The sequence below is a fragment of the Psittacula echo genome (assembly GCF_963264785.1).
Source record: "Psittacula echo genome assembly, chromosome: 1".
NCBI lineage: Eukaryota > Metazoa > Chordata > Aves > Psittaciformes > Psittacidae > Psittacula > Psittacula echo.
In genome coordinates this window covers 105,801,448-105,828,073 of record NC_137735.1, presented here as the reverse complement: position 1 = coordinate 105,828,073, position 26,626 = coordinate 105,801,448, and the positions used below count along the sequence as shown (strand labels likewise).

Sequence of the window (26,626 nt, the reverse complement as noted above, 5' to 3'; positions counted from 1 at the left end):
TTTATGAAATCACTGTCTTTATTGTAAATCTCTTTGTCATGGTCCCTTTGTGTATATATGTATGTGTGTGTTTACAGATACAGTCATATAGAATGACACCTCGCTCAATGGTAGATCTACTGAGCAAAACATGCTTTTATTAGAAAGAGTGTATTAGGGTTGTAGATTTTAGGTCTGCATACATTAGGAAGCATTTGTTCTGTTAATTTTTATTTATGCTTTTTTTTGTGAAGTTAGCGAAAGGCACTGAGCAGTGGGGATTAATGCCCAGACTCCATCCTGTCCAACACTGATGCTTAACTTGAGTGCCAAGTGTAGAGCCCGGTTGCACTTGCATTTCTGTTCTTTTGAAGTTGATCTTCTGATCATCCCAGTTATTGTGCTTTTGTTCACATTGTGGAGAAAACTTGGTGGGGATTCCTTTCAGAGGACACTATACAGAAAGGTGTACCCTGGGAGCAAACCTGACTCTCATAAGCTTTATTCCAAGGGACCAAATTAGAACAACATTGAAGCAAAATCTCTAAGAATACATAAAGTCTGGATGCTGAGTCCCCAGCAGCATCCCTTCCTGCTACAGATCTGTTTCTCTTGTACTGTGCTACCCATCGATAGAAACACAGCCTTAGGTTTCTTCTGTAGTTGATGTGGAAAGAGATGTTCTTTCAGAGTGATCAGACTGCATGTGCAATGATTTACCTGCTGGAAATGCCTGCCTCTGTCGACCATAGAAGGAGCTAGAGGTAGCTAATCATCTTTCTGGGTTGCCTCAGTGAGAAGTTTGATGATGAGTGGGATGAATGTGGTCTCAGATGTCTTGCATACTTAAGTCCCTATAGAGTGCTCTAGCAGTGTCATGTGTGTATATGCATGTCTTCACCTTCCAAATGGGCACAAATTTTGTTAGGGCACAAAAAGGTCCACTTTAGGATCATTTTATACTCATAAAAAAGTGTGGTGAAATCCCATCATAAATGAAAGCTAGGCCCTAAGGTCGCTGCTTAATTCCTGGGCTGATGCACATTGGACTTCTGCATTTTGTCTTTACCAATGTGCCTTTCTCTAGTCTAGAATCCTGTGAATCTTTAAATCTCCAAACAAATCTGCTCTTCTTATAAGGCTGTTTTGATTTTAATCTGTTTAGCTCCTGGAAGCTGAAACCATGAGGCACATCTTCATGAATAATTACCTTCTGTGTAATGAAATTAGTGAAAGAGTGGTGCAGCACTTTGTACACTGCATTGAGACCCACGGCCGTCATGTGGAGTACTTGCGTTTCCTGCAGACCATTGTGAAAGCAGATGGCAAATACGTGAAAAAATGCCAGGACATGGTAATGACAGAGGTAAGTGAAGGGTTCATATGTTAATCACTAGTGGATGTCTTTTTAACACACTAGTATTTTGAGGCTGCTTTTTCTGCTCTTGATACCAATGGGATATAATGGCATCATCGCTTTAGAATTTTAAGCGGTATCACAAATAATGAATATTTTAGCAGACATTTTTTGGAGCTTAATCTAATTTTGTAAGGCCATCTGTATAACTACTAGAAAGAAAACATGAGTGTTAGCATGGTGATACAGAGATGTCTATTTGTAGATGATGTAGCATGGAAATCTCAGAGTTACATAAACCTTCATTTTCCTGTACTGTAATTTAGGATACCATTTATGCACCAAACTTGCCATATTCTGGCATGGTTTTGACATACAAGAGGCTCCTACCTCTATGGATTTGTCTAAACAGTGTTACAGACCACCTTTTTAGCACATAATAATGTAAAAATTCTAGGTATTAGTTTCTGTTCTGTTTCTTTTGTTCCAGAGTGTTTCTGTGAGGGTCATTAGAGCTATTCTAGCTAGCTAAAGCTTAGCTAGATTCGGAGTCTGACCCAGTAAGTTCCACAGAGTGGTTTGTGAACAAATCTTTATGCCAATAAAGTTACTGGGAAAATGTGTAATTGATTTCTTTGAAATTTGGATTTGATATATAGCGTGCATGATAAATGAAGTCTTCAACTTGCAGACACTCGTGTGTTTAACTGTAATTCTGGTAGCAGTTCAAGGAGATTAAAAAGTGGGTAAAATTGAATATGGTGAAAAGTCCAGGTAGGATCAGAGTCCAGGGAACATTTTTTCTTTACTTTTTGTTTGTTTTATTGGGTTTTTTGTGTTTCTTCACAAAGGAAACAGAGAGAAACTCTGGTTGTGGCAGGAACTAAACCAAACTCTGCTGCAATTTTGTTCCACAGCAATAAAGAGGAAAAACTTCTAATTAAGAATAAAGCCTTCATGGGTAACCTTTAGTGGAATCTACCTCAACCTTTTCAATTTGACTGAAGTGTTTGAACATGCAATATCAATTACAAGTCTTTGATTTACATAATTCAAACAGTTCTTATGCCTTTGTCCTGTTAGATTTTTCCCCTTCCACCATAGCTTCTTGTAGGTTTTTACTTTCTCATCAATCAGAATTTTTAGATTTTTCTCAATACATTTTGTTACTGAGCTATAATAGCACAAAGACAAATTGTCATAATACATTTCCAAGCTGACTGCATGATGAAAATTGAAATGAACTTGGATGTGGCATTTACATCATGAGGTCTGCAGGAATTTGCTGGTGGGAGCGAGCGCCCCTGTTATGATGAAAGAGGGTAAGATGGTGATCTGCTTTAAAAATACGTAGGAGATTACAGGTAATTATGATTTGTTAGAAAAGGGTGCTAACAAGGAAATTTGAACGGCGCTTAAACAGCAATCAAGCATAAAGGGGACAGTGTAGCCAAATGGCTGGAACTTGGCATGGAATCAGGACAGTTTCTCAGTAGACAACTAAGATGTACTTTGTGACTTTAAACAAGAGGTGTAACTTCTTTTATGCCTCCAGATGGGGCATGTAAACAATTTACCACAAGACAAGACAGAGTATGAGTGTAAAACATGTCTCAACTACTCCTGTGTTTTCTTTTACCTGCAGGAAGTATTTTGTAGGTTATTCCTGTTTACTAAGAGTAAGGGATAAACCGATCATATTTACATGTTTTAGAAAGTGCATACAGATGAAGGAGCACCATTGGCAAAGAGTACTTTCATAAAATACATTGAACATTTCCATTCTGGCTTATTCACTTGTTCTCATATCCTTGGTCCCCGTATCTGGAGAGTGCTAGTAATGATGTTTACCAACCTGAAAGGTTCCTTAGGGCACTTTTTCTCATTACAAGCATGCTTTGAGGTTCCTGGAGGAATGCTGCCTATCAGTGCAAACATTATTACAAAACGGAAAGCAGAATTTACTTTTGAACTAGATCAATGTGGCAGCAGAGTTTTCTATTATCTATATATTCTGGAGAGATACATCGCAGAGCATCAAGAGTTGCTCCAACACTGAACAACCTTCAGTATACTGCCATAAAGGTCTTGTTGAAAATATACTTCAGTGGTAGAAAATGCTGCTGGGTTTTTGGGTTGCTGTGTGTTTTTGGTTTTCCCCCCTATTACTGAGCTCATGATGCTCAGTGAGAACTTTGAATGATGTTGGATATTTCTTTTACTTTTCTGCTTTTAAAGGGGCATTGTCTTCTCTGCTTGGGTCAATTGGGATTTACAATTTCCTTTGTAAATCACGTTTAAAAGTGAATAACTTGGGAAAGAGGATGACACCATCTTCTGTCCTTGCATTTATGATGATTACCTTGTCCCCCTTAGCTCTTCTTGTACTGATGCAACATCATCTGCTTCAGTTTGTGGTTCCTCACATCAATATGTGGCAAGCATGCCATGCAGGATTGTGTTTCACATTCATTCTCTCCTGGTATTTTCTCCTCATACATCAACAATAGGTACATGAGAGGATGAGGGGTCAGTTTGACTTGATATGCTAAAATACATTTTTTTGGCACTGAGGGCAATGAGATTAATGGTATATGGGTCCTTGTGCTGTCTCCTTTGTCATTCCCAAGCACTTGTCCCTTTAAAACCTATTTTTGTGTACTGTGGGTTGTCCAGAAAATGTCTATTTTGAAAAGTCAAGAGTAGAAACATTTTAGAAACCTAAAGATAAATGAGAAATAGGAATTTCAGGAAAGACTGAATTCATGATTCAGTCCAATTGTCAATGTCAAAATGTGCAGAAAAAGGGAGAACACAATCAGAGAGTTTGTACATTCAAAATTTGAAATGTTGAAACCCTGGAAAATGTAATGAAATGTTTCTTGACTTTTCATTGTGGGAGACTAATTTTCATTCCTGCTCTTGCTGCTTTCCCATTTCAACCAGCCTTTATTTCTGCCCTTGAATTCAGTAGCCTAGGATTTCCTGTCACATACAGACTTGGGTATGTCAAGTGCCTTACTCACAAAATACGTATGGCTGTTTGTGCTGCCAAGGTGTGTTCTTTACTAGGAAGGGTTTATGGGATCTTATTTTCACTCACATTGAGTGTGCATTATGCTTAAAAGGAAAGTGATGGAGGGAAGACAGAACTACTTTCCTGTCCCAGCTCCACTTCAGCTCACAGAGCAGCACTGGCAGTAGGTATATTCAGTGTATGGGTGGTTCAGAACAGGGTTAGAGGACAACTTCTCTGTGAGATCTGCTGAGATGGGCTGCCAGCATCCACCTCCACTCTGGATCCTCCTGAGATCAGCAAGGCACCTGTAGCAAAATCAAATATTTATCATATACACCAGTTTTCTGTTAAATGGAAGTGCTGGCATGACACTGACAATGTCAAGATCCATCTGCCAAATTTGCATAGGTTGGGAAGAGTCATCCTTTGTTTCCCATGCTGAGCAAGGGCACAGAAAAGGCTGGTTAAATTCTGGGTGAGCCACAGGCTTTTTGTGTGAGGTAGCACAGAACGTTTAATCTCTCTGCACCTCAAGTCCCTATCTATAGAACAGGGATAATAATGCATCCTGGCCTCACAATAGGAGGTGAGAGTAATTAATTACCTTCAAACAAACATTGAGATAGTAGGAATAATAAGGATAGCATACTGTCTTAGGTAAACACAGAGCCACATAGAAATGAAACTTCAAATTCGCCTTGCATTAGCTTGTTCCTTGGTGAGTTATTCCGGATTTGCAGTTATGTTGATAAGAGAAGTTTGCTTTGGATATTGTTTTGACATGTACATTTGGTAAGTCACATCAGAGTAACACTGGGTTATTTTTGTTTTAGCTACACTTTTGCATGCTTAAAGGTAGAACAAAATAAGAAATCAAGAAAATCATAGAATGATTAAGGTTGGAAAAGACCTTTAAGATCACTGAGTCCAAAATGACTGCAAGTACAGGGTGCTTAAAAGTTTGGGATTATCTTTTTCAGCTGATAAATGGCGGTGAAGATGTGTTGATATTCTACAATGACAGAGCATCATTTCCAGTCCTACTCCAAATGATGTGTTCGGAGCGAGATCGAGCAGATGAGAGTGGACCCTTAGCATATCACATCACTCTAGTGGAATTGCTAGCAGCTTGTACGGAAGGAAAAAATGTATATACAGAGATCAAGTGCAATTCACTCCTGCCACTGGATGATATAGTGAGAGTAGTGACCCATGATGACTGCATACCTGAGGTAAGATTCATTGAATGAGGAAGCAAACTTATCATTTCTATAAACTCAGAAAATATTTTGTTGTTTCTAATATACTGACAGGTTGAAGATTTGCACAGGAAACAGGCTGCGAACAGGCGGTGTTTGTTAAGGTGAATAAATGAGGAAAGGATAGCCAGTATTTTCTGAAACAGAAAGCTCCTTGTCCCTCATGCATTGTTTGTCAGCTTTTTGGGGCAGACACCTTGTTTTGTTGTCCTGGGTTTGTCCAGCCACTGTCAGAGTCTAATGCCCTGATAACTTCTAGCTGTAGTCAGGAAGACTCAGCCAAGTGGTTTGTCAAGCCAATGTTTTGCCACTGCCTGAATTTGTTGGAAATGATGGGTAACATTCTGGCCATGCTGAAGTCAGCGGGAGTTTTAGGTGAATTCTCATTTTATTAAGTTCATTGGCGGTCCAGCAAATGTTTTCATTCACTGTATATTGAGGCCTAATTCTGCAGCTACTACCGGCCATCCTCAGTAGGAATGTGATATCTCATGCTCATCAGAAGTGCGGTGTTTGTTTGCACCAAACCTGATGTAATCAACAGAAATCTTTTCACAGGCTTTGCAAGGGGCTTGCTCAGGCCCTGTGTATCAGTCAGACAGATTTCTGCAGGCTATCTGGTGGAAAAATGTGGCTCATATCAACAGAACTGGGGCCTGCAGGAGTAAAGGCTCCATGAAAAAGTCCCAGTGTGATCAGCTGATTCTTTTCTTGAAAAGAAAAATGTTTGCTTTGCTCACAAGTTCCTTCTAGCATTACTTTCAGCAGATGCTAATTAATAAAAGCTCAAACAAATTAAACCTAAAAGCCTGACATGGGTTTTCTCCTGATTGCATTAAACCCATGCAACTATCTCCTTTCCTTTGACCGTGACATGAAATTTTCAGTCTATTTGTGTATGTTTATATTTAATTCATACATTTCAGGCACTGGATATTTATTTTTATGATGTGCACATGCAGATTTGTAGTGCAGGAGAGGAGTGAGGCTGTATTTCTCTGCTAAGCCTTGTGCTGCTATTGCTGCAGTGCCAGCACTGCATAGCCTTTCTCTCCCACTTAGATCCGAGTTACACCCATCCTGAATACAAGCACTGTGTTAGGATTGTGGGAATACAGGGATTGTAGCTCTAATGCTAAAGACATTTTTTTATATATATATTTGGCAAGCCTGTCATAAGGCATCAACCCACAGCAATCAACCAGCAAATGCAGGGGTGTCCTGCATTTTGACAGCTCCTGGCTTTGGAGCCAGGCCCTTGCAGTCTTTAATATTGTTTAAATGTCAGATTTATTATGGGTTTGTTTGGAGGGGGGAAGGTTGTTGTTAGAGTAAGAATGTTTGCAATAACTTTCCATTTTCTTCATGTGTTCTTTCAGGAGGTACACTAATGTATTCGATGCTGTGCTTCTCCTTGTATCTTTCGAACTGAATGTACACATTATTACTGGTATTAGTACTTGAAGGATTACCTTTATTGCTCAGTATTTTTGCATATAGGAAACATCATGTCAATGGTTTTTACTGTTTCCGTTTCATATTGTCTGTGTTTTTGTGCTTCCTGCAGGTGAAAATTGCCTATGTTAATTTTGTTAACCACTGTTATGTGGACACTGAAGTGGAAATGAAAGAAATCTATGCCAGTAACCATATCTGGAAATTATTTGAGAACTTCCTTGTTGATATGGCAAGGGTAAGCTTCATGAGATGTTAAAAATATTATGGTATAGTCATGGGTGTCAACTGGCAATAACTTTTTTGTGTGAACTTCTTTTATTTTATGAACTGTTTTTTGTTAAAGTCTGCAGTACAATAGGCGTGGGTGGTTTATTTTTGTGTGGTTTTTTTGTTTGGTGTTTTTTTTTTTAACAAATGGTCATTTCAATGTTATTTATCAGCATTTAATCCTCAAATTGCTATCAGTTTTCTCTTTCTTAAAGGGCATCTTGGAACACATGTTCTTTTCTCTTCCCGAAAAATAAAATGGTTGTATGTACATGGTTGGGAGCCCGTGTATGTCTTCTGGAGCATATGTTACTAGTCATTGTGGTGGTGACTGAAAGTAAAAGCACCATATCTGTAATCTTCTTGCTTTACTCTGTTAGTACACTGATGATCAGGGATCAAGACGTTTTTTGGCTAATGTTCCTTCTTTAATCTCACTTTGGCCCTCTTTTTGTCTCTTATTATACTATCAATACATTCTCACTGCTAATGAGTAAGGCAGGTGTAGAGCTGTGGTCTTACAGAGTGCTAATTTGTGTTTAAACTATAGACTGCAAGGTGACAGGGCCCAGCTGGTACCGTAGGCATTCAACTCCTGTGGACCCTAGTGAGCTTCATGGTGTCTACTTCTTGAATTAAGTTTCAATCAGAAGCTGAGTTACGCTTCCATTCCCTGGTATTTTGGAGGCAGAAAGCAAGGGAAATCTTACGCCTTTCAGAAGGATAAAATACAATAGTAGAGCCATGAAGGGAAGCTAGTGTGACATAATGATTGCAGCTTACATTACATATCCTTTTATAGGAGGTTAATGCTTCTTGTAAGAGCCTAATATTAATGCCAGCTAATGGAGTTGCGCTTTCTGCTCAAGAAGTAGAACCACGGGTTTTTGGTGGCTGGTAGACTGTATCTGATCCTTGATGCTGATCAGTATTTTGGAGATGTTACAAAGCATGTTGTCATAGTGTATGTCTATCTTTTCCCAGTCCACGGTCACTCACATTTTATAATCTTTAAGTTCTCACTCCTTGTGTTCTTCATTTTGTTGAAATAAAGAAAAGAAGGCAAAATAATATCAACTGAGTCATTCAGTGGACATTTAGCCCAAAGTAATAGCATGCCACAAAGCAATTTCTTTGAAACCTATTGGGAGAAAATTCCATGCATTATGGGCAAAAAAGGAATCAGTGCAAAAACTTATGCTGTATGATAGACACTGGGACCTGTTCATTCTCTATGAAACAGAAATCTTATAAATGGTTGGGGTAAGACAGGAATGTCTGTGCTTTCATTTTTTTGGTGGCAGTCATTTTCAGCAATAATGAGACCTTTACAAACCCTGTTTTCCTACTGTTTGTCTTGTCTCTGTGGTTGTGTTCTACAGTGAAAGACCTGGACAAACCAAGCTCATTGGAAAACTAAGATCAGAAATCTCTTTGGAGGGGGATTCTGCTTTTTAACCTTGCTGATTTTACCCTAAGAAGTATTTTCTCCTGTTTAATTCCCTTTTCTGGGTTTCCCTTTCCTGATGTGTCCTGGCCCTGACTCTCCAGACTGCTCTCTTGAACGTGACCAATTTTATTTGCCCTTAGGCTAGAAGCAGACGTAGAAAGAGAGCTCTGTCCACAGTTTCTTTCATGTGCCTGAAGACAAACTGCGCTGTGTCTAAATGATGGAGAGTTGCCTTGATGCTAGTGACCACTAAGCTTGTTTTCATATACCCTTGTCATAAGAGAAATTTGACTCCAGGTCTTCAGAGGTGAAGAGCAAGTGTATTATTAATGCTGGATTTTGCGTGCAGTGTTCTTGGCACTGAATGGCAAAATGAAGGCTTATTTGCTCTCCTGCAAAGCCCTGAGGGAAGATGCCTAATTAGTTCTTCTAATTTCTTGGTTAATGGCTGAAAGAGCTAAAAGAGCATGTCAGAAGTGCTCTGGCCTGTCATGTTCTTCAGCCAGATCCCTGTGGGTAGCCATGTCTTCCAGGTTATTTGGTATGTTTGCTCAGGTTTGGTTTTCTGGGGCCCAGGCAGAGCCTGGGTGTTATAAATACATCAGCCTTATACAGCTATCAGGACAGTTAGAATGCTGTCAGCCTCCTGAAAGGTGTTACAATAGCTTTCAAAGCATTTAGAAAAAGAGCCCTTTGATCCTCTGTGTTCCACTGAGCTAAAAGGGATGCTTTTGCATGGGGGGAGGGGAAATGCTTTTCTTTCAGCTGCTACAAATGCCTGTCAGCGGGTGAGTTTATGAGCTTTGAGATTGTTATTAGAGAGCGCTAAGGTGAAAGACAAGAGTGTTATCCTCAGGTTGGATACCTTCCTGTCTTCATAAAAAAAAATAAAAAGTAACAATTTTTTTAAATCTCTTTCTGGATTGAGGAAGGAAATATTTAGTCCCCAACTGTCATGCTTTTTCAACAATGTGATACATTGCAAAGCAGGCATGAGGCGGATTCATGTATAAATTCAGTTTGCCAAAAGCAGTCGCGCTTTCAAAGACACTCTCTTTCTACAATTTCTGCCAACCTACTTTCTCCCGTGTATGTCTTAAAGCGTTGCACTAAGCGAAGTGGGTGCTGCTGAAGGAAAGGCTTCTCTTTCCTGTGTGTGGCCTGGTCTGTAAATCAGCAGCTGTAGTCTGAGCAGGATTAAAGCAAGAGCCAGGATCTGACAGCTGTAAAGTCATCCTGGCTTTCTCTGCAGAATTTTTGAAGTATTATTCATGTGAGTTTCAGTCCCAAAGCCTCTTAAGGGTTTTCTTAACATTGCTTTCTCAATCCTCATCTCCATTTCATGCATTTCAGGGTTTTTCTTCCACGGGGAAACATCTTTCAGTCCCCAAAGGGCAGAGGGATAAGAACAAATGAGAGGATTTCCGAATTCCTTCTGCGCTGGGAATTTTTCAGACCCATGTTGGAGCAGAGTGGCATCCCCACATATGGCTCTGCTTTTTAGGCAAGCGAAGGGGAAAGCTTAAAAGTGTTCTGGAATTTAGTTTTGGTGATTTCTGAATTCACCGTGCTAGCACTGCACAGTTCTCTCTCTTCCCATTGGGATCACAAGTGCTGAGCCTCAGAGCTACTGATTCCAGCCAGAACTGGCATGTAGATTAATTAAAAGCAGAAGAACTTAAAGAGCTTTTTAGTTCTATGATTTTTTAATTATTTCTTTTTTAAGTCTTATTAACTGAATCTGGTACCTCCATGAGCACTGGGAGTGCTGGTGTCACACTTTTCACAAAACTGAAGGGCTGAAGAGTCTGCTATTTCAGTTTAGCCACTGTTGTTTCTCTGACCAAAATCTTTCTTTTCCTGGGTGATAAAAAATGCACTACGTGGGGGCATGACTTGTTTATCTGACACATTTTAGAAAAGCAGCCAAGCAAAGCTCCTCAAGATGCCTCATTTCTCTAGGTCTCAAGTTATCTTTGGTTATTCCTCTGCCTACCATCTGACAATGCTTGTGTGTTCTACTCAAAATGCTTTTGTGTTCCTGTGTCTTCTTTTGTGTTCCTGAACATGGGTGCTTTTGGATGTCGTGTCAGTAACCTTCCTTAAAACAAGTCTGGTGAAATTGCTGTCTTGTGGTGTCCAAGTGTGACAGTGGCAGTGTGTAATTAGAGAGCATGTGTGAGATTCAGGTGCTGTGGATTATCTTTCTGCTTCTGTCACTATCTTTTCTCTATGACCTTAAGCAATTCACTCAGCTTCTCTGGACTTCAGATCCCCATCCATAAATTGACATAATGCTAAGTATGAACGACTCAGACTTGTGATTGTGTGTTAAATGTAATAAGAAGGCTACCCCAGAAGTCTATATACAAAATAAATTCTGCTTTTGCATATATTCTCTAGAACATTACAGTAGTCTGTGGCTTGCATAGGTGAGAGAACAGCTTTGCTTTTAATTTCACGTTAAACATGAATAGGAGTGCTTATTTAAAGGCTGTTGAAGAAGTAGTATGACCATAGTACTTCTTACCTGTTCACTGTTGCCTTTCTTACCATGTTTGGCTCTCCGTAGACTCCTTTTAGTGCTGTTTAACCTGGCTGCAAAGTAAACACGACTCTCTATAGATGTCCACAAATGTTAAAAAGAATAAAAGAAACATTGAAGGATGCTATCCACCCCAGTATGTTTATCCTGTCTTTAAGCATGACATCTTTATGCAGCAGCAAACTTTTAGTGTTGTACCAAAGGGTGTCTTCAGGAATCTTTTGTACAAATCTTCCCATATCCTTCCACCATTTAATCATCGTTTTGTGCTCAAGAGTTGTCCCAGTACCATCCATTTTCTTCTTTCATTGTTTTTAGGTTTTTCTGTATTTTCCCCATGTGGCTTTCCTAAGTAATGCTGCCTGTTCTACAGTTTACAATTCTAAAGGCTGTTAGTATTGACTATGCCATTTCCTTTATTTCTCTCTTTTTTTAACATTTTTCCTGCAAATGAAATTCACCTTTGCCACCCATTTCTGGTGATTAATTTGTAGAGAGAAGTTAAATGTTACATGAAATCTTTCTAACTTAAGGGTTTTATGTCTCATCTATCTCTAAGGCCTCTTCCAGCCATCCCATAATGGGAGGAAAAGCCCATTTTCTTCTCAAATCTGTCTAAATGTGTAAGTGGCATGCAGTGTGCTGATTTAGGGGGATCATTTTTTCATGGTGTGGGGAAGCATAGACAGCAAACCAGAAAGAGCTAGTTCAGAAGAGAAGGGTATTCAAAAGACAATGTGGACCTCCAAGAAGAAAGATAAGCTATCACAAATACAGCTTGAACTCTAAGATAGTTATCTCTGATAGACTTTTTTGTATAAATATCATTTTGCTTCATATTAAGAAGAAATATTACATGTGTTGTAAGAATTACAAAATAATAAAGCTTGTTTATTTGAAAGAACTAAATCTTATTGTTTCCTCCTTCTTCCCTGTAGGTTTGTAACACAACCACAGATCGTAAACATGCAGACATATCTCTAGAGAAATATGTCACTGAGCCTGTAATGAACATTGTGAGTGGCTTCTTCAATTCGCCATTTTCAGATAACAGCACCAGCCTCCAGGTAAGGAAAAGAGACACAGATAAAGATCTTATTTTAGACTGTTAAGGAGATATGATCTGCTATCCAGATAGGAATGCTGTATGTTTGCTCCTTCTTTAATTTCTCTAGCAGCTTAATTCCTCTTTAAATGCTTACTGTTAATATCACTTGCAGTTCTGAACCAGTAGACAGCTCAATATGGTCACTCCTGGCTCTTGTGAATTCATTGGAGGAGGGTATCCTTGCAGTATAATGGTCTATCTTTGCATGACAAAAATGTTATGTCCTGTGACAAAAGGGACACATACCTGAGAACTGGGAAGAGTCTTCCATCCTACGTTGTATTGTATTTGCTTGGTATCAGTGGCAATCTCAGGAAAAATTGCATGATTTGCTTTTTTAGAGGTGCAGCATTGACTTCTGTTCCCTCCAGTCCTAAAGATCAAAGATAATTTAATGGAATTGTAACTTGAATCTACAAGCTAAAAATCCCTTGCCTATGGTTTATGTTGTGTCAAACCCAAGGGCAGCTATGAGGAGATTCTAAAGGGTAAAATTCCGTGTTTACCTTTCTGTTTTCAGACACACCAGCCTGTTTTTATTCAGCTGCTTCAGTCTGCTTTTAGAATTTACAATTGTACCTGGCCCAACCCAACGCAGAAAGCCTCAGTGGAGTCATGTATCAAGACTTTGGCTGAAGTGGGTAGGTGCCAGGTTTTACTTCCATTATTGTTCTCTGTGTTTTAAGATCAGACTTACTTGAGGTTGGACAGGTTCTAATTTGACTGAAATTGTGACAGTGGTGATTTCAGAAATCTGACTTTCTGAGGCTTAATTCTTCCTCCTTTTATAATACATTCAAATCTGTCCCATCAAATAGGATTGTTAACTGAAACCTGTAGGTCAGAGAGACGAGTTTGATAAGTGAGTGATGGTTGAACTTTACCTTTAGCAAGTTACAGTATTAGACCAGAACATAAGCTATGAAAAAACCTGGGCATTTCTAGTCATGCTGGGCTACATTTGCACAAGGTGTTGTAAGCAGTGATGCATAGCAATCATGCATTGGAGAATACCCATCATTTTTCCCCTCGGTTCCTGGGAGATGCATTCATTATTGTCAATCACAGTCCTGGGCTTGTTTAGGTTTTGCTCTGCCAGGGAGTTGGAGATGGAAATCACAACTGTGCCACTCCATAGCTTACTCTTCACCATCAGTCCATGCATTTACTGCTGATACAATCAGCCTTGTCAGGGGAGTATTGCCTTGCACTGGCACCAGGACCAGATACGGTCCTCAGGGCAGCTTATAACTTACATGCTTCCAAATACCATGTTAGAAAGAAAAATTTAAAACTTCTTATCCTAAAATAAAAAAGATTCTTCACCAGTCCACAGCTAAGGCTGACAAAAGTTCATTCTGAAATGAAATTTCTATGAATGCAATTTTAAAGTCTTCTGCCATGACAGAGAAAAGTATTATTCAACATAGTTCCTAAAAGTAAGTGCTTCTGATTACTTGCAGAATAAGGTTCTGCTCAGTGTGAATGAAAACTGAGTAGAGACAGAGTTATATAGAAACTGCCTGAATTCTATTGTGATGCAATTTTAATAAAGTTTTAATAAATAATGATAAAACAATATGAGAGGGTCCTTTATCTGCAATGTCTTGGCATTGTAAGAGTCAACTCTCAATTTAGATTTTGTAATAGCTTTACAGGTGTATCATTTAATAATTTAGCCAAAATATCTCATTAACTTCTTGAGTGAATGAGAGTAAGTGGTTACCTAAAAACTTAGAAATCTTTGTTTCATTTGTGGAGCAAATTATTTAATTATGGATCCATCTAACAAGAGAACTTTGGAAGTTGAAGACATTTCCTTTACACTACAGATACTACAGTCTCCAAAAAAGCTCTACCTCTACAAATCCTTGTTTGTATGTTTAACACTTGCATTCCTGCTCTTCCCTGGCAGTTCTAGGAGGAGTTATCAATACATTATTTTCTTTGAGAGTCTGGGGAAAGGGGGAAGAAGTAGGACAAAGTGAGAGTATATTGGAGACTGAGCATGCCCTGTTTCTGCTTTTAGACGGTTTGGAGTCTTCCATTTCTACAGAGCTACACCTAAAATCAAATTCTAGCTCAGAGAGGTCGCTGTGTTATCTCACTGAAATGAGGGCATTTGGAGACACTTGAGCATAGTGCTGAGACAGCCAAGCTGAACTTGTCCCCGCTACAGCCTCAAGGGGAAAGCATGGGTCACTGTAAAGGGCTGGCAGATCGAGCTTCTCAGTCAGGTGCACCAGCATATGAAAGGGCTGGTGGTCTTTGGCAGGAGTCTTCTGTGTGTCCCTTGCTCCCGAGAGAGCCAAGGGGAAAACCTGAATGCCAGGCATGGCTGAGATCTGGAATTTTCTTCAAGTATGTGACTTTGTTTCCTATTTGGTGAATATAATTTCTACCTCCTCTTTAGTCTTTTCTTTCATTCCTTTTTCTGTTTTAGGGAGATGGTTTACAGTTGGTGGGATTTTTGTTTTTGTAAGTATGCTTTTGTGCTGTCCTATGGATCCAACCTTCTTGCTACTGTAGCTTCCTACCCATGAAACCTCAGCCGCACTTGGACAAATTTACAACATGGCAGAGTGGAGCTGAGCTGCCAGTGAAGGGCATCACCTCAGGTCCTCCTTTAGGACTTGTCTGCAGTGGCAGCAGGGCAGGAAGGCGTGACATCATCTGGGGATGCCATGGGCTGGCAGCCTCAGATCTGCCTGCCAAAAGCACGGGTTAGCATGCGCATGGCAGACTTCCTTGTCCATATCATAATAACTTTAAGGATTCATCACTGATACCAATATTGAGCATGGTGAAATTGTATTGTGTTGTGTTAGCAAACTGCCTTGCAGTTTTACTTAGTGCTTTATTTTGACAGTGCAGAAAGGGAGTATAAGGGAACAGATGAGGGCAATTTCCCCAAAGAGCAAGTCAGCTGGAGAAGACGTGGAAGCAGAGTTTTTAACACGCACCCCTGTGCGGAAGTGTGGCTGGCTAGCAGAGATGTTAACCGCCGGTGACTCTCACTATTTTCAGGCATAGTGCCAAACGTGTCTTATCTGGGCTAATTGAGTAGGCCTGCCCTGCTCTGCTGAAAGCTTTGGAAAACCTGCCCCAGCCTGGGGGTACCAGAGGCTTTTAAAACCAAGGCCCTTTTGTGATTACAGAACTTGCCCAGTGCTTTTCTCTTTGGGGTGTTTCTCTTTGAGAAGACGGAGGTTTCTTCCATAGTACAAACAGGGCAGTCTTTTTTTGCTTCTTTTGCTGGCTGTTTGTGTGGACTAGGTTTAGATTTTGGCTAATCATCTGTAAGCACCCTTCTGCCTTTTTTGGTTTTATTTTGTTTTCACTTGAGAGTCTGGCAGCTTTAATGTTAGGGCCTTCATGTTTCACAGCAGGGCTTAAAAAAATCCTCTAGAAAGATTTTGCCTGTATCAGAGAGATACAGTGTCGGACCAAAGACTTTTAATGGAAAATAAATGTAGTATAGAGTTAAAAGAACAAATAAGACTTTTTTTCTTGTGTGTGTGTGTATTGTAGCCCTGGCTTTAGAAATTAATCTCAGGAAGAGCAAAGATCATACACAGATTTCCCCAGATAGCAAAGATTCCTATAATAATATAGTTTTAAGAGACCCATTTCAGAGCAGGTTTAAGCAACATACATTCTGCTCAGTACTTACTAGTTTGTTGCTGGCAGGTGGATGTAAGCATTGCCTCAAGAGCTTAAGATCATTACATCTGTCTTCTTTTGAGCAATGTAAGAATGTGCATTATCTTTCAGGTCAACAAAAGGATATGTTACAGAAGCTAATTTCTTATAACCCTGGTACTTCAACTCCACTTGACCACTAGGGAAAACCTGTATAAGCTTTTCAAGCTTCACTGCTTTGTCTTCAGGCAGTTGTCTGCCTCCAGTTCAGCAAGAAGCATAGAGGCTTGCTTCTCTTCAGCAGACTCTTCTGTGGCTCCAAGAGATTTGGAACACACAGATACCAATGTACATCAGGTTTTTATTGCCCAGTAAATGTTTGACTACTTGGCATGAATAGAAACACAAAATAACATGTATATGAATGTGTCTTGTTCATATGGATTTATGAAGCAGATTATCACAGTAACAAAAATGAACACATTATGCATATGTCACTTTTGCTTTTTATCTATTATTACATAGGACTGAGCTTTTGCTTGGAAAGATAGTCTAAAAAAATGAATGATCCAAACAGCTTCCATCTCAGTGGTAAAATAGCTACAAATGAAAAACATTTAAAAGGTCCCCAATCTTTATGAAAGCAGAGGAACTAAGATGTCTAACAGTTCAATTTATTTCAAATTAATTCATTATCAATGGTTTTTCAATTCCCACATTTTATAGTCTTTGCAAGATTGAGAAGGGGAGAGGCCAGTCTCAAAGTTTGCATTTTAAACCTTCAACCATGTGTTGTCTTTACATATGGTAAAGCTGGGGAATATCACCTGTCCTCACAACTACAGATCTGGATCATTATCTTCAGTTGTATTGGAGCATGGTCTTTCTCCCAGGACCTACCAGTCCTTCAGGACCATGCAAAGAACTATATTTGCTTCTTAATTAAGTGGTAATTCTTGTATCTCCAACCCCGAGCATCAGTTTTCTGTCACAAGGGTGAATCTCATTGTATTATACTCTTGTTTCTATAGTATTCATTAGCTTTCACCCTTATGTTTTTGCAAATTGCGTCTTCCATCTGGTACTCTGTGCGCATCCCAAGGATGTAGTATATGTATGGCTGGGCTGTTGCCACCAATAATGAAATAATTGGAATTTCCCATATGAGTCAACAGTGACAGATAGGAACCGGCATTTTGTTAGACTATTTCTCTTGGCAGACCTTTTAAAAAAATCTGTTAGGAATCCAAATTACGTTAGTCATTATCAGATTATACTCTAGGATACTGTGTGGGAGAAGCAACAGGAGAATCTCTGTTTCCGTCCTACAAAATTGGAGGTGATTCCTGTAAGACTGCTATTTCGTACGTTCAACACTGGAACAGGTACAGAGGAAGTACTACTGTGATGGTTGAGGAAAGAACTATATTACAAGAAGAGATCACAGGAACCCCACGTTTCACCTAACAAAACAAATGCCTGTGTTGTTGCTCTTTAAAAGTTCTTAGAAAGATAAATAGTCACAAAGAAGTGACATTTAAACTAAGGGCCAGAGATCCAAGAACAACTTGACGTAAATTATGCTAGGTTGCAAATAATCCAAGTAAATTTAGATTGTAAACCAAGGTTTTACTTTGGAAGGATGTCATTGGTCAACAGGCCAAGAGCAAATGAAGGGAGGAGAGATGGCAGGAAAGCTAGCTTCACTTTAAATGGGGCATGATACTTTTTTTTCAGAAGCTATTATAGAACTTGGGTTGTCTGTGGCAGACAGCAGATGGTCTGAAGGAGTAGTGAAGTCCTTTCGAGTTGGGTACTTATGCCCCGCTTTCAGCTCACCAATGCCCCTTTGTACAGAATCCAAAAAACTCTCCTGTGGTGCTTCCTGACCATGCTTTTATGTCCTCTAAAGCCCTTTTATTTTCCCTGACAAATTACAAACAGGAAACACTAAACATAAAATCTAGGTTACATTTTACTGCTTCTTCGGAATTATTGTGCATATTTTAATATCTATACAGATGAAGTTTCCTACAACAATTTTTCAGTCCTGAAAGTGCTTTATTTCACTTCCCATTTGAGTTTTAAAATCTTTTTTTCCATCTTATGAAAAGGTAGACCTTCATTTTCAATTTTTAGTTCAAATAAAATAATTATCCTGTTGTTACTTTTTTGACAGCAAGAGTACATTTCAGACGAAGCACATATTTTATTCTATTTTAACTGTTTGTGTTTCCCTAATTGCAAGAAAAAATTCAATGATGATCTTTTTACAGACTGATAAATATTTTAGCATAGATTTTCTGTTGGGGGAAAAAACATCCAAGTGAAGGGTACAAGATTGGCAGGCTTTGTCTGTCTACACAAAGCTTTTATTTCCCTTAAAAAGTCTTGCTGTTGCTAGCATTAGTGTCTCTCCATCCAAATGCATTTGTTAAGCAGTCAGTAAATGATTAAGGAGCTGGAAGGACTGATTTATGGAACAAAATTAATTGAACTAAATATGCATCGCTCCATTAAGTGACAACTGGGAAGTGTGGGAGAAGATGATATAGCTGTCTGCAGCTACCAGAGGGGTGTAAACAACAAGAAGAGTAAAAGCTTCACAGTCAGGCAAAGCTGTGGCTTTTTCATGACCCACACTGCCCATCACATGCCTCTTTGAGGTGCTTTAAGGGGTGATAATGCTTGCATGTCCCCCAGAAAACCTGCAACCAGGGCTGTATTAGGCTAGTGCAAAGTGTACTAAATAGCTGTGAAGCTGTTAAATACTGTTGTATATTGTATATACTACAAAAGCTATTGGAGAGAAATTTTAAATTAAGCAGCAGTAGGTGGGAATATCAAGGAGAATGGTGAGCTTCCTTGTGGGAAGATAGATTTCTCTGAATAATGAGCTTTGAAGAAAAATTACAGGTGGTAGCTACTTCTTGGAAAGCCTTAGCAGTAGGACTATTAGTATGACTAGCGTCAGAGGAAGTGTGATTTTCTGGGAAATCCTTTGGACCATAATCTCTCAGTCTGCTGCTCACAATGATGCCATCAGCGGTAGCTCCAGTTGAGCCAAGGGAAGAAAGCAAACGGTACCCGTGGAAATGGTAAGCACCACAGTGCCGCAAATTCAGCTTGGTCACAGTAATGTTCTACTCTGTGCTGGATGGTTGTGTGTTTATCCAGTGCATCAGCAGTAGTTCTTTTCACAGAAACATAGAAATTGGAAGCAAATGGACCTATTTCAAGAATGCTTGCTGAATCACTGCCACTATACTGCCAACCCAAGTCTTAGGATCAATTTAGTATCACAGAATCATAGAATGGTTTGGGTTGGAAGGGACCTTAGAGATACATGCAGGTAATTCAACAAAATACATCTCAGCCTTTTCAGCCGTTCTGTTAGCAGTTGGACTGTGCTCTGGGGACTTCAGTGGAGTCTAGCTTGCTCATAGAGAGTGCTTTAATTTTTAGCTACTTGATTCTCAACATTAATATTGCTGATTTCTTCTGAGTTCTGATCTCAGAGTACATTTTCATAGTTTAAACAGTAAAAGAGAAGAAAGCTGCCGATGCACTTTCCTGCTTGATACCTATGGTACCAGTTTACATATAGCCGTGTAGCATGCTTTTCCCCAAAGTTGCTATTCAGATGAAAGACAGAATTTTAACCCCTCCTGGCTCCTTTGTCTGCCAGCTCTAACACTACTTTGCAAGTTTGTGTGTTGTCCAAAAGTATTTCTAAGTGGAACAAAAATAAACATACTTTTAAATATTTTATGTTCATACTTTAAAGGAGATTGACACGTTTTGAAGTTGAAAGCAACCAAGAACACCTAAATTAAAAATAAATATTTATGTTCACATTTGTTCATCAGCTTTCCAAAATGTAAAAATATGTTTCATGTTGTTTTAAATAATGAAATGTGAAACAAATGAAAGATAAACTTTCTACAAGCTGCAAAGAAATAAGAAGACAAAGGCTTTGTTTATAGCTTAGACTTCAACAGTGCCCTTTGACAACCAATACAAATCTTAATTACAAATGGAATTATACATATAAGAACTGTTCAAAACAAAGGAGTATTTTTTCCCCCCCTCTCTTTCTGTCTGTCTTTGTGATAGTTTTAATTAGCTGCAACTCTTTGAACAATCATAGTCCTTGACTGCTCCTCAGATGCTGATGGAAGTTGTTAACTTCAAATGGCATCTATAGGGCTGCAAAAGTCTGGGTTTTCCTCTGAACAGCATGCTCCCCATTGCTAAATCTATCCTTGGATATATCAGGATTCTGAATATATACCACTTAATTGAGAAGTGAGAATTGTCCTATAACATTCCGGTGATTGACACTAGGACACAATAAATTGGATTTATAGGCTGCAGCAGCCTACCCACACTGGCAGAACTTTAATGGACTTCTATAATAAAGTAAGCAGCAATGGGGCAAATGCATTTTGAAAAATAACCCAGTCAAATTATACAGGAAAACAATCATTAGAAATAATGGCCAGCCGTACATCGTATTTTCCTTATGATAATCGGGAACTTTGCCTTCAAAACAAATGGAGAGTGGAAAGGAAAAGTAAATTGCAGTGTGGAAACTCTTGTGCATCTCCTGGTGATTCTTACGCGGCTGTGAGGAAATGTGTCTTCCCATCTTGACCTAACAACTTTTTAAATTCCCTATAGCAAACTCTTTAAGAGAAAGTGCCTGCCGGAAATAGAATAAGAGACCTCTCTTCCATCCTGGTTGAACAGCCTACTCTGCAAGGGAAGGCCTTGGTCCTGCATCAGGATATGCCCTTGAAGGGGGAAGAGAGAAGGGTGTCCTGCACCCGCAGGAGCTATTACAGGGATGATGACTTTTGTGACAGAGCACACTTGCTGTAGTCTGTGAGATTGGGGATTGAGGTGTCACAGCCAAATTTGGGTTTATAACAAATGCTACCATTACAATGTAGTATTTTGGGGAAGAGAGAGTTTCTGCCTGGGATCTGTGACTCACTGTGCTTGGCAGCTCATGAGCCTTCATTCATCAGAGGTGTATGCCTGCCTCTGCTTGCATGTATTCCTGTGGGGTTTGATGCATAGGCTGTTTAGGAAAGAAGGGCATCTGTTGACTTCACAAGTTCAGGACTTACAGTTGCGTATGTTTTAAGAACTGGGAGAGAGGGCTGAAATATTTTTGGTGCCTTCCATTACTGTGGAAGGGGTATGCATGTTAGTGCAGAATGGGGGGGAAATGCCTCAGAAAAATGTGCAGAACTGTAATATGGGCTAAGGCTTTTGTAAAAATTCGCTTTGTTTCAATAGTGAAAACTGAAAAAAATGTTATTATTATTCATTATTAGAAATGAACTAAAACCTCTTCTCTATTCTGCTTCTAAGTTTTTCTTAAACATAAACTGTGCCATGGAAATTAAGTGAAATTACGTAGAATACAAAGCTTAATCACTGGAATGTAGCCTAATCTTTCACACAGAGATGCTGCTGCATTGAACTTGTGTTTATTTGTTGAATTTCAGATGACTCATGCTGAGCCACAGAAAAAAGTCACTCTGATCTCTAGTGGAATGGAGAGATGCAGCTAACACAAAGATTTTAATGAAGGAGAGGGCAGATACCTTCCAACGTTGTTTTTCAAGCTTCCTTTTCAAATAACAGTTCAGGATTCAATAGTAATTTAATAGTGGATGCCCTGTAAGAATTTGTGCAAGTCTTCCCTCAGAGCTTTTTTTTCTTTGATATTCTTTATTGTCACTTCCTGCCACTTAACAAAAAGCACATTTTTTAAACTATTGGTTAAATTTGTCTACCAGTTAAACTACCACAAGTTTATGAACTATCGATTACATTGCAGCGGCATCCAGGAACACCATGGTTGAACAACACTGGCTGTACAGGAAACTGAAGGGAGAGGGGAGACAATCTTTTTCAAATTTCATTTGTATGCATTTGGTTTCTCAAGGTCTTCTCAAGAGAAATACACAGAAAAGAACAAAGAGCACTTGGGATAAGTTGGCTAAATGTGCATAAGTCCACTAGAAAGAAGAATTTCTGAATTTACTTCTAAATAGAGGAAAACAGGGTGTTGCAATAATAATGCGTACTCTTTTTGTTACACATTACAATCTCTGGATCTGGTTTAATTTTAAAGTTAGTAAAAAAAAATATTCTGTTTTTAAAAATAAATGTCTGTACCTATGAAAATGTGTACTGGAAATGATCCTCACCTCATTTAAAGTGCTTCAGCTTGCTTTCTTTAACTAGATTATGGCTGATTTCTACCAGCTTATGGTTTTGATCATTATTTTAAAACCTATTGAAGCGAGATCCTCCTGCCCCTTAACTTCAAGAGTATCGGTATTTTGCAAGCCATGATCTTTATACTGTTTTAAAGGTTTTGCCACTGTAAATTTCTATTTTTTTTTTTAATTTTTTTTTTTCCTAATTGAAGCAAAGAACCGTGGGATTGCAATTCCTGTGGATCTGGACAGCCAGGTCAACACCTTGTTCATGAAGAGTCACTCTAACATGGTGCAGAGGGCAGCCATGGGGTGGAGAATGTCAGCCCGCAGTGGACCTCGTTTTAAGGAAGCTCTTGGTGGGCCTGCCTGGGATTACAGGAATATCATAGAAAAACTACAGGTACAAAAATAGCCAATTGTCTGGGCAGTAGTTGTGGCAGTGCATTTATCTAATACATGCCAGGTATGTGAAACACCAGAGGTAGGCTCATTGCATTTTTAGTGACCGTTTCTAGGTGGGGAAAGCAGAAGGCTCAGCTCTTCACTAGTGTCTGTTACAAGTGAAGCCAATATGGTCTTGAGTTCAGCTCCTACAGAAGTCAGTAGAGAGGTGTAGGAAGTATGTTCTTTTCTTTAAAGTGGTCTGCAGAGAAAAGTCTCCTTTCTGCCTTTTCATGGTCACATGTCCTGTTTTGGTTGCAGAGGAGGTACTGGAGATTTTAGGAACTATTATGTCAGGTTTGTGTCACTGGGGACTGCCTGTAAGATGAAGATTGCCTTGTGCATGTAGTGGTTAAACAACATTGGGAGTTTATGAACTAGGAAGATAGTTTGAAAACCCAGACAAATGAAGGAGCCCTAAACGTCAAGGAGGCTATACCTCAGGTGATACATCATGCATGAGAAGCAGTGTTTTTCCAGCACACTGCTGGAAACCTGACTATTGCCAAGTGTTTTGTGAGCAGAGGAGAAATTTGAAAGAGAGCAGCAAGGTAGATAGTAATGGGCACCTTCTTCCCCTTGCCCTGCTTGAAGAGTGATGTGAAGAAGGGCTTGAGGTTGCTTTATTGTCACCTGGGTTAACAGAGCTCTTGCAGCTGACTATGAGAAGTGGGTCAAATAGCCCATCACACAGTATTATGCAGCTCCACAGTTTCTAGTTTTCTAGTTTTCTTGTAGTTATGAATGTTACGAATGTCATTCTTCTTTCTTCCCTAGGACGTAGTGTCCTCCTTGGAGCAGCAGTTCACTCCCATGATGCAAGCTGAATTCTCAGTGCTGGTTGATGTACTGCACAGCCCAGAACTTCTTTTTCCCGAGGGGAGTGATGCCAGAATAAGATGTGGTGCTTTCATGTCCAAGTAAGTGGTGTAAGGAGAGGCCTCTTTTTGCTTCTTTGGAAAAGGTGGCAGGGAGTTAAAATTTTCAACAGCACTTACCTCTAACTTTCAACAGTGACTCAAGCATGTAGGTATCTGCTCATACTGAAAGCTTAAGCTGAGGTCTTTTGCTGCATGTTTTTGTTTGTTTCTTGGCAGTTTAGAAGTCTGGAGAGGAGTGGAAGGGAAGATTGCTTGCCTTGTCTGCCTAGAAATGGGATGTTGGTAGCTTGTTAAAATTGCAGCAGGCTCAGCCTACTTCTGTTTTCTTTCTGGGCTACTTTTGCTATTTTCTCCAACTCTACAGCAGAAACTTAGACTTTCCACGGCAGAATTTTCAGTAATTCATGATGAGCTGAGATGCTCAGGGCTAGGGGGTTTTGTTGGGGTTTGGTGTTTGTCTGTTTGTGTTTTTCTTTTGTTTGGTTGTTTTGTTTTGGTTTTTTTTTTAAAGAAAATAAAGATTTTTATTTTTATTTTTATTTTAAACTGCCAACAGCTCTTTTAAAAATAAATTTAACTGGCACCCCTAGCTAGCCTTGAATTATTAGATTGTATTATTTGCAGTCTATGGATCGGAATAGAGTCTTGCAATTTTTTTATTAGTCCTCAAGTGAGATACCCTCCCCACCCTTGAGAAACTATAATTTAAATGGAAGTAATGTAGGGGAAATGAATGCATTTGTCAGCTCTCCTGATTCTCTGGGTTTTTGTGTATTCTGCAGAGATAGTGTTATAACAATACACTTTATAAGTTTGGAAAAATTAAGCTGAATTTTGAGCTTAACCCATCCTACACCCTCTGTCCAAACTCTTGTTCAAAGTCAGCATCAAATCAAATCTAGGACTGTTGGACATGGCCCATGTAATGCAATGAACAGTTTCCTGTTTTACTTAATTAACTTCCATGGCAAAGAAATACTTTGCAGAGTTATGCAGAAATCCTGAGATTAAGATAATTTCTTTAAAAATATTGTTAGTACTGCAGGTGTGACACCTGCATTGTTTTGGACTCATAACTCATAAAATTGGTAGAAATGACAGTCCTACATGGTGTCTCCATTGAGCCCAGGATGGCGTTAGCACAGTAATTGCTGTGGGTATTTAAAATACATGTAGATGTGGCACTTAGGGACATGGTTTAGTGTTGGGCTTGGCAGCCTTGGGTTTATGGTTAGACTCAATGATCTGAAAGGTCTTCTCCAACCTAAATGATTCTATGATTCTAATTTAGCAGTGATCTAAATATAATCAGTTCTCTTGTGTTATGGAGCGCTGGTCTAGAGGATGCAGTGTCAGCCCTCCTGACCCTGTTTTTGGTGACTATGATTTAGGGCCATTAATGATGACATCTTTCAGTGTAGATCAGTGACCACAGTGCCTTTGCTGCATGCTGATCCTAAGCCATAATTTTGTCAATCCTGTCCTATCCACCATAAGCCAGCAGTGGTACTGAAGGAAAAAAAAGCTGTCCAGGTTCTCCAGATTTTCCTCCCTCTTCTGTTTTCACAAGAGTTTCACCACCACTGCAAGGACCTGCTCTGTACAGAGACAGAAGGGCTGCTTCTGGTATTAGAATCATAGTCATAGAATAGTTAGGGTTGGAAAGGACCTTAAGATCATCTAGTTCCAAACCCCCTGCCAAGGGCAGGGACACCCCACACTAAACCATGCCACCCAAGGCTCTGTCCATCCCGGCCTTGAACACTGTCAGGGATGGAGCACTCACAGCTTCCTTGGCCAACCCATTCCAGTGCCTCACCACTCTTACAGTAAAGAATTTCTTCCTTACATCCAATCTAAACTTCTCCTGTTTAAGTTTAAACCTGTTACCCCTTGTCCTAACACCACAGTCCCTAATGAAGAGTCCCTCCTCAGCATCCCTATAGGCCCCCTTCAGATACTGGAAGGCTGCTATTAGGTCTCCACGCAGCCTTCTCTTCTCCAGGCTGAACAGCCCCAACTTTCTCATCCTGTCTTCATACGGGAGGTGCTCCAGCCCCCTGATCATCCTCGTGGCCCTCCTCTGGACTTGTTCCAACAGTTCCATGTCCTTCTTATGTTGTGAGGACACCAGAACTGTACACAATACTCCAAGTGAGGTCTCATGAGAGCAGAGGGGCAGGATCACCTCCTTTGACCTGTATTGGCTTAAGCTGACTAAACCCCAAATTTCCATCACAGTTGTAGTTGGAGTCAGAAATGTAGCTTGTTTTCTGGCTTGAAACAGTCTTGTAAAGTTGTTGTGCAAATGTAAACAATTTGTTGTTTCATCTGAATGTCTGCATTTCTGAATGCTTCCATGTCAGGTTTTGGCGGATCCTTTTGGCTAGATGCCATTTGCTAATTATATAATAAATATATTATAATGATGATAGAAGTGGAAGGTGTAACAGTTGTAGCTTTTAAAGTTTGCAAGATGCATGGTGAATACTGGTTACTTTTAAAGGTTAAAATAAGTTACCCTTAAAGAAACGATGAACTAGCATGTTTAGACTTTAATTTGGAAGCACGCATAAAAAAATGAATGTAGAATTCTACCTTCTGTATGGGTAGTAACATAGGCACATTGATACAGAAAAACTCACACCACCTTGAAAGTCCCGTTTCCTTTTTATTTACGATTTCTTTTGTCTACTTTTATTTGCTTTCCTTGATGAAAAAATAAAGTGACAGGTAATTTTTGCATAAAGAAATTGTAGTAGAGCTTAGCAACAATGTGCAATGCTCTCTAAGGTTTAATATTTTACTTTAAGGTTGATTAATCACACAAAGAAGCTAATGGAGAAAGAAGAAAAGCTCTGCATTAAAATTCTTCAGACATTACGAGAAATGCTTGACAAGAAAACTAACTTTGCAGAAGAGGTACTGCTACCATTTTAATATTAAATATAGAACTAATAGCATGGTATTAAAATGTT

At 39.4% G+C, this 26,626-nt stretch overlaps 1 protein-coding gene across 1 annotated transcript in view; it reads left to right on the top strand.

The window, feature by feature from the left end:
* ITPR2 (inositol 1,4,5-trisphosphate receptor type 2) overlaps window positions 1-26,626 on the top strand; it is a 265,600-nt gene that overhangs the window by 122,684 nt on the left and 116,290 nt on the right. The window contains 8 exon segments of the mRNA XM_080617700.1: window positions 1,145-1,345; window positions 5,336-5,587; window positions 7,182-7,307; window positions 12,273-12,401; window positions 12,963-13,083; window positions 22,536-22,726; window positions 23,545-23,687; window positions 26,462-26,570. Coding sequence (XP_080473826.1) covers window positions 1,145-1,345; window positions 5,336-5,587; window positions 7,182-7,307; window positions 12,273-12,401; window positions 12,963-13,083; window positions 22,536-22,726; window positions 23,545-23,687; window positions 26,462-26,570 — 1,272 coding nt within the window.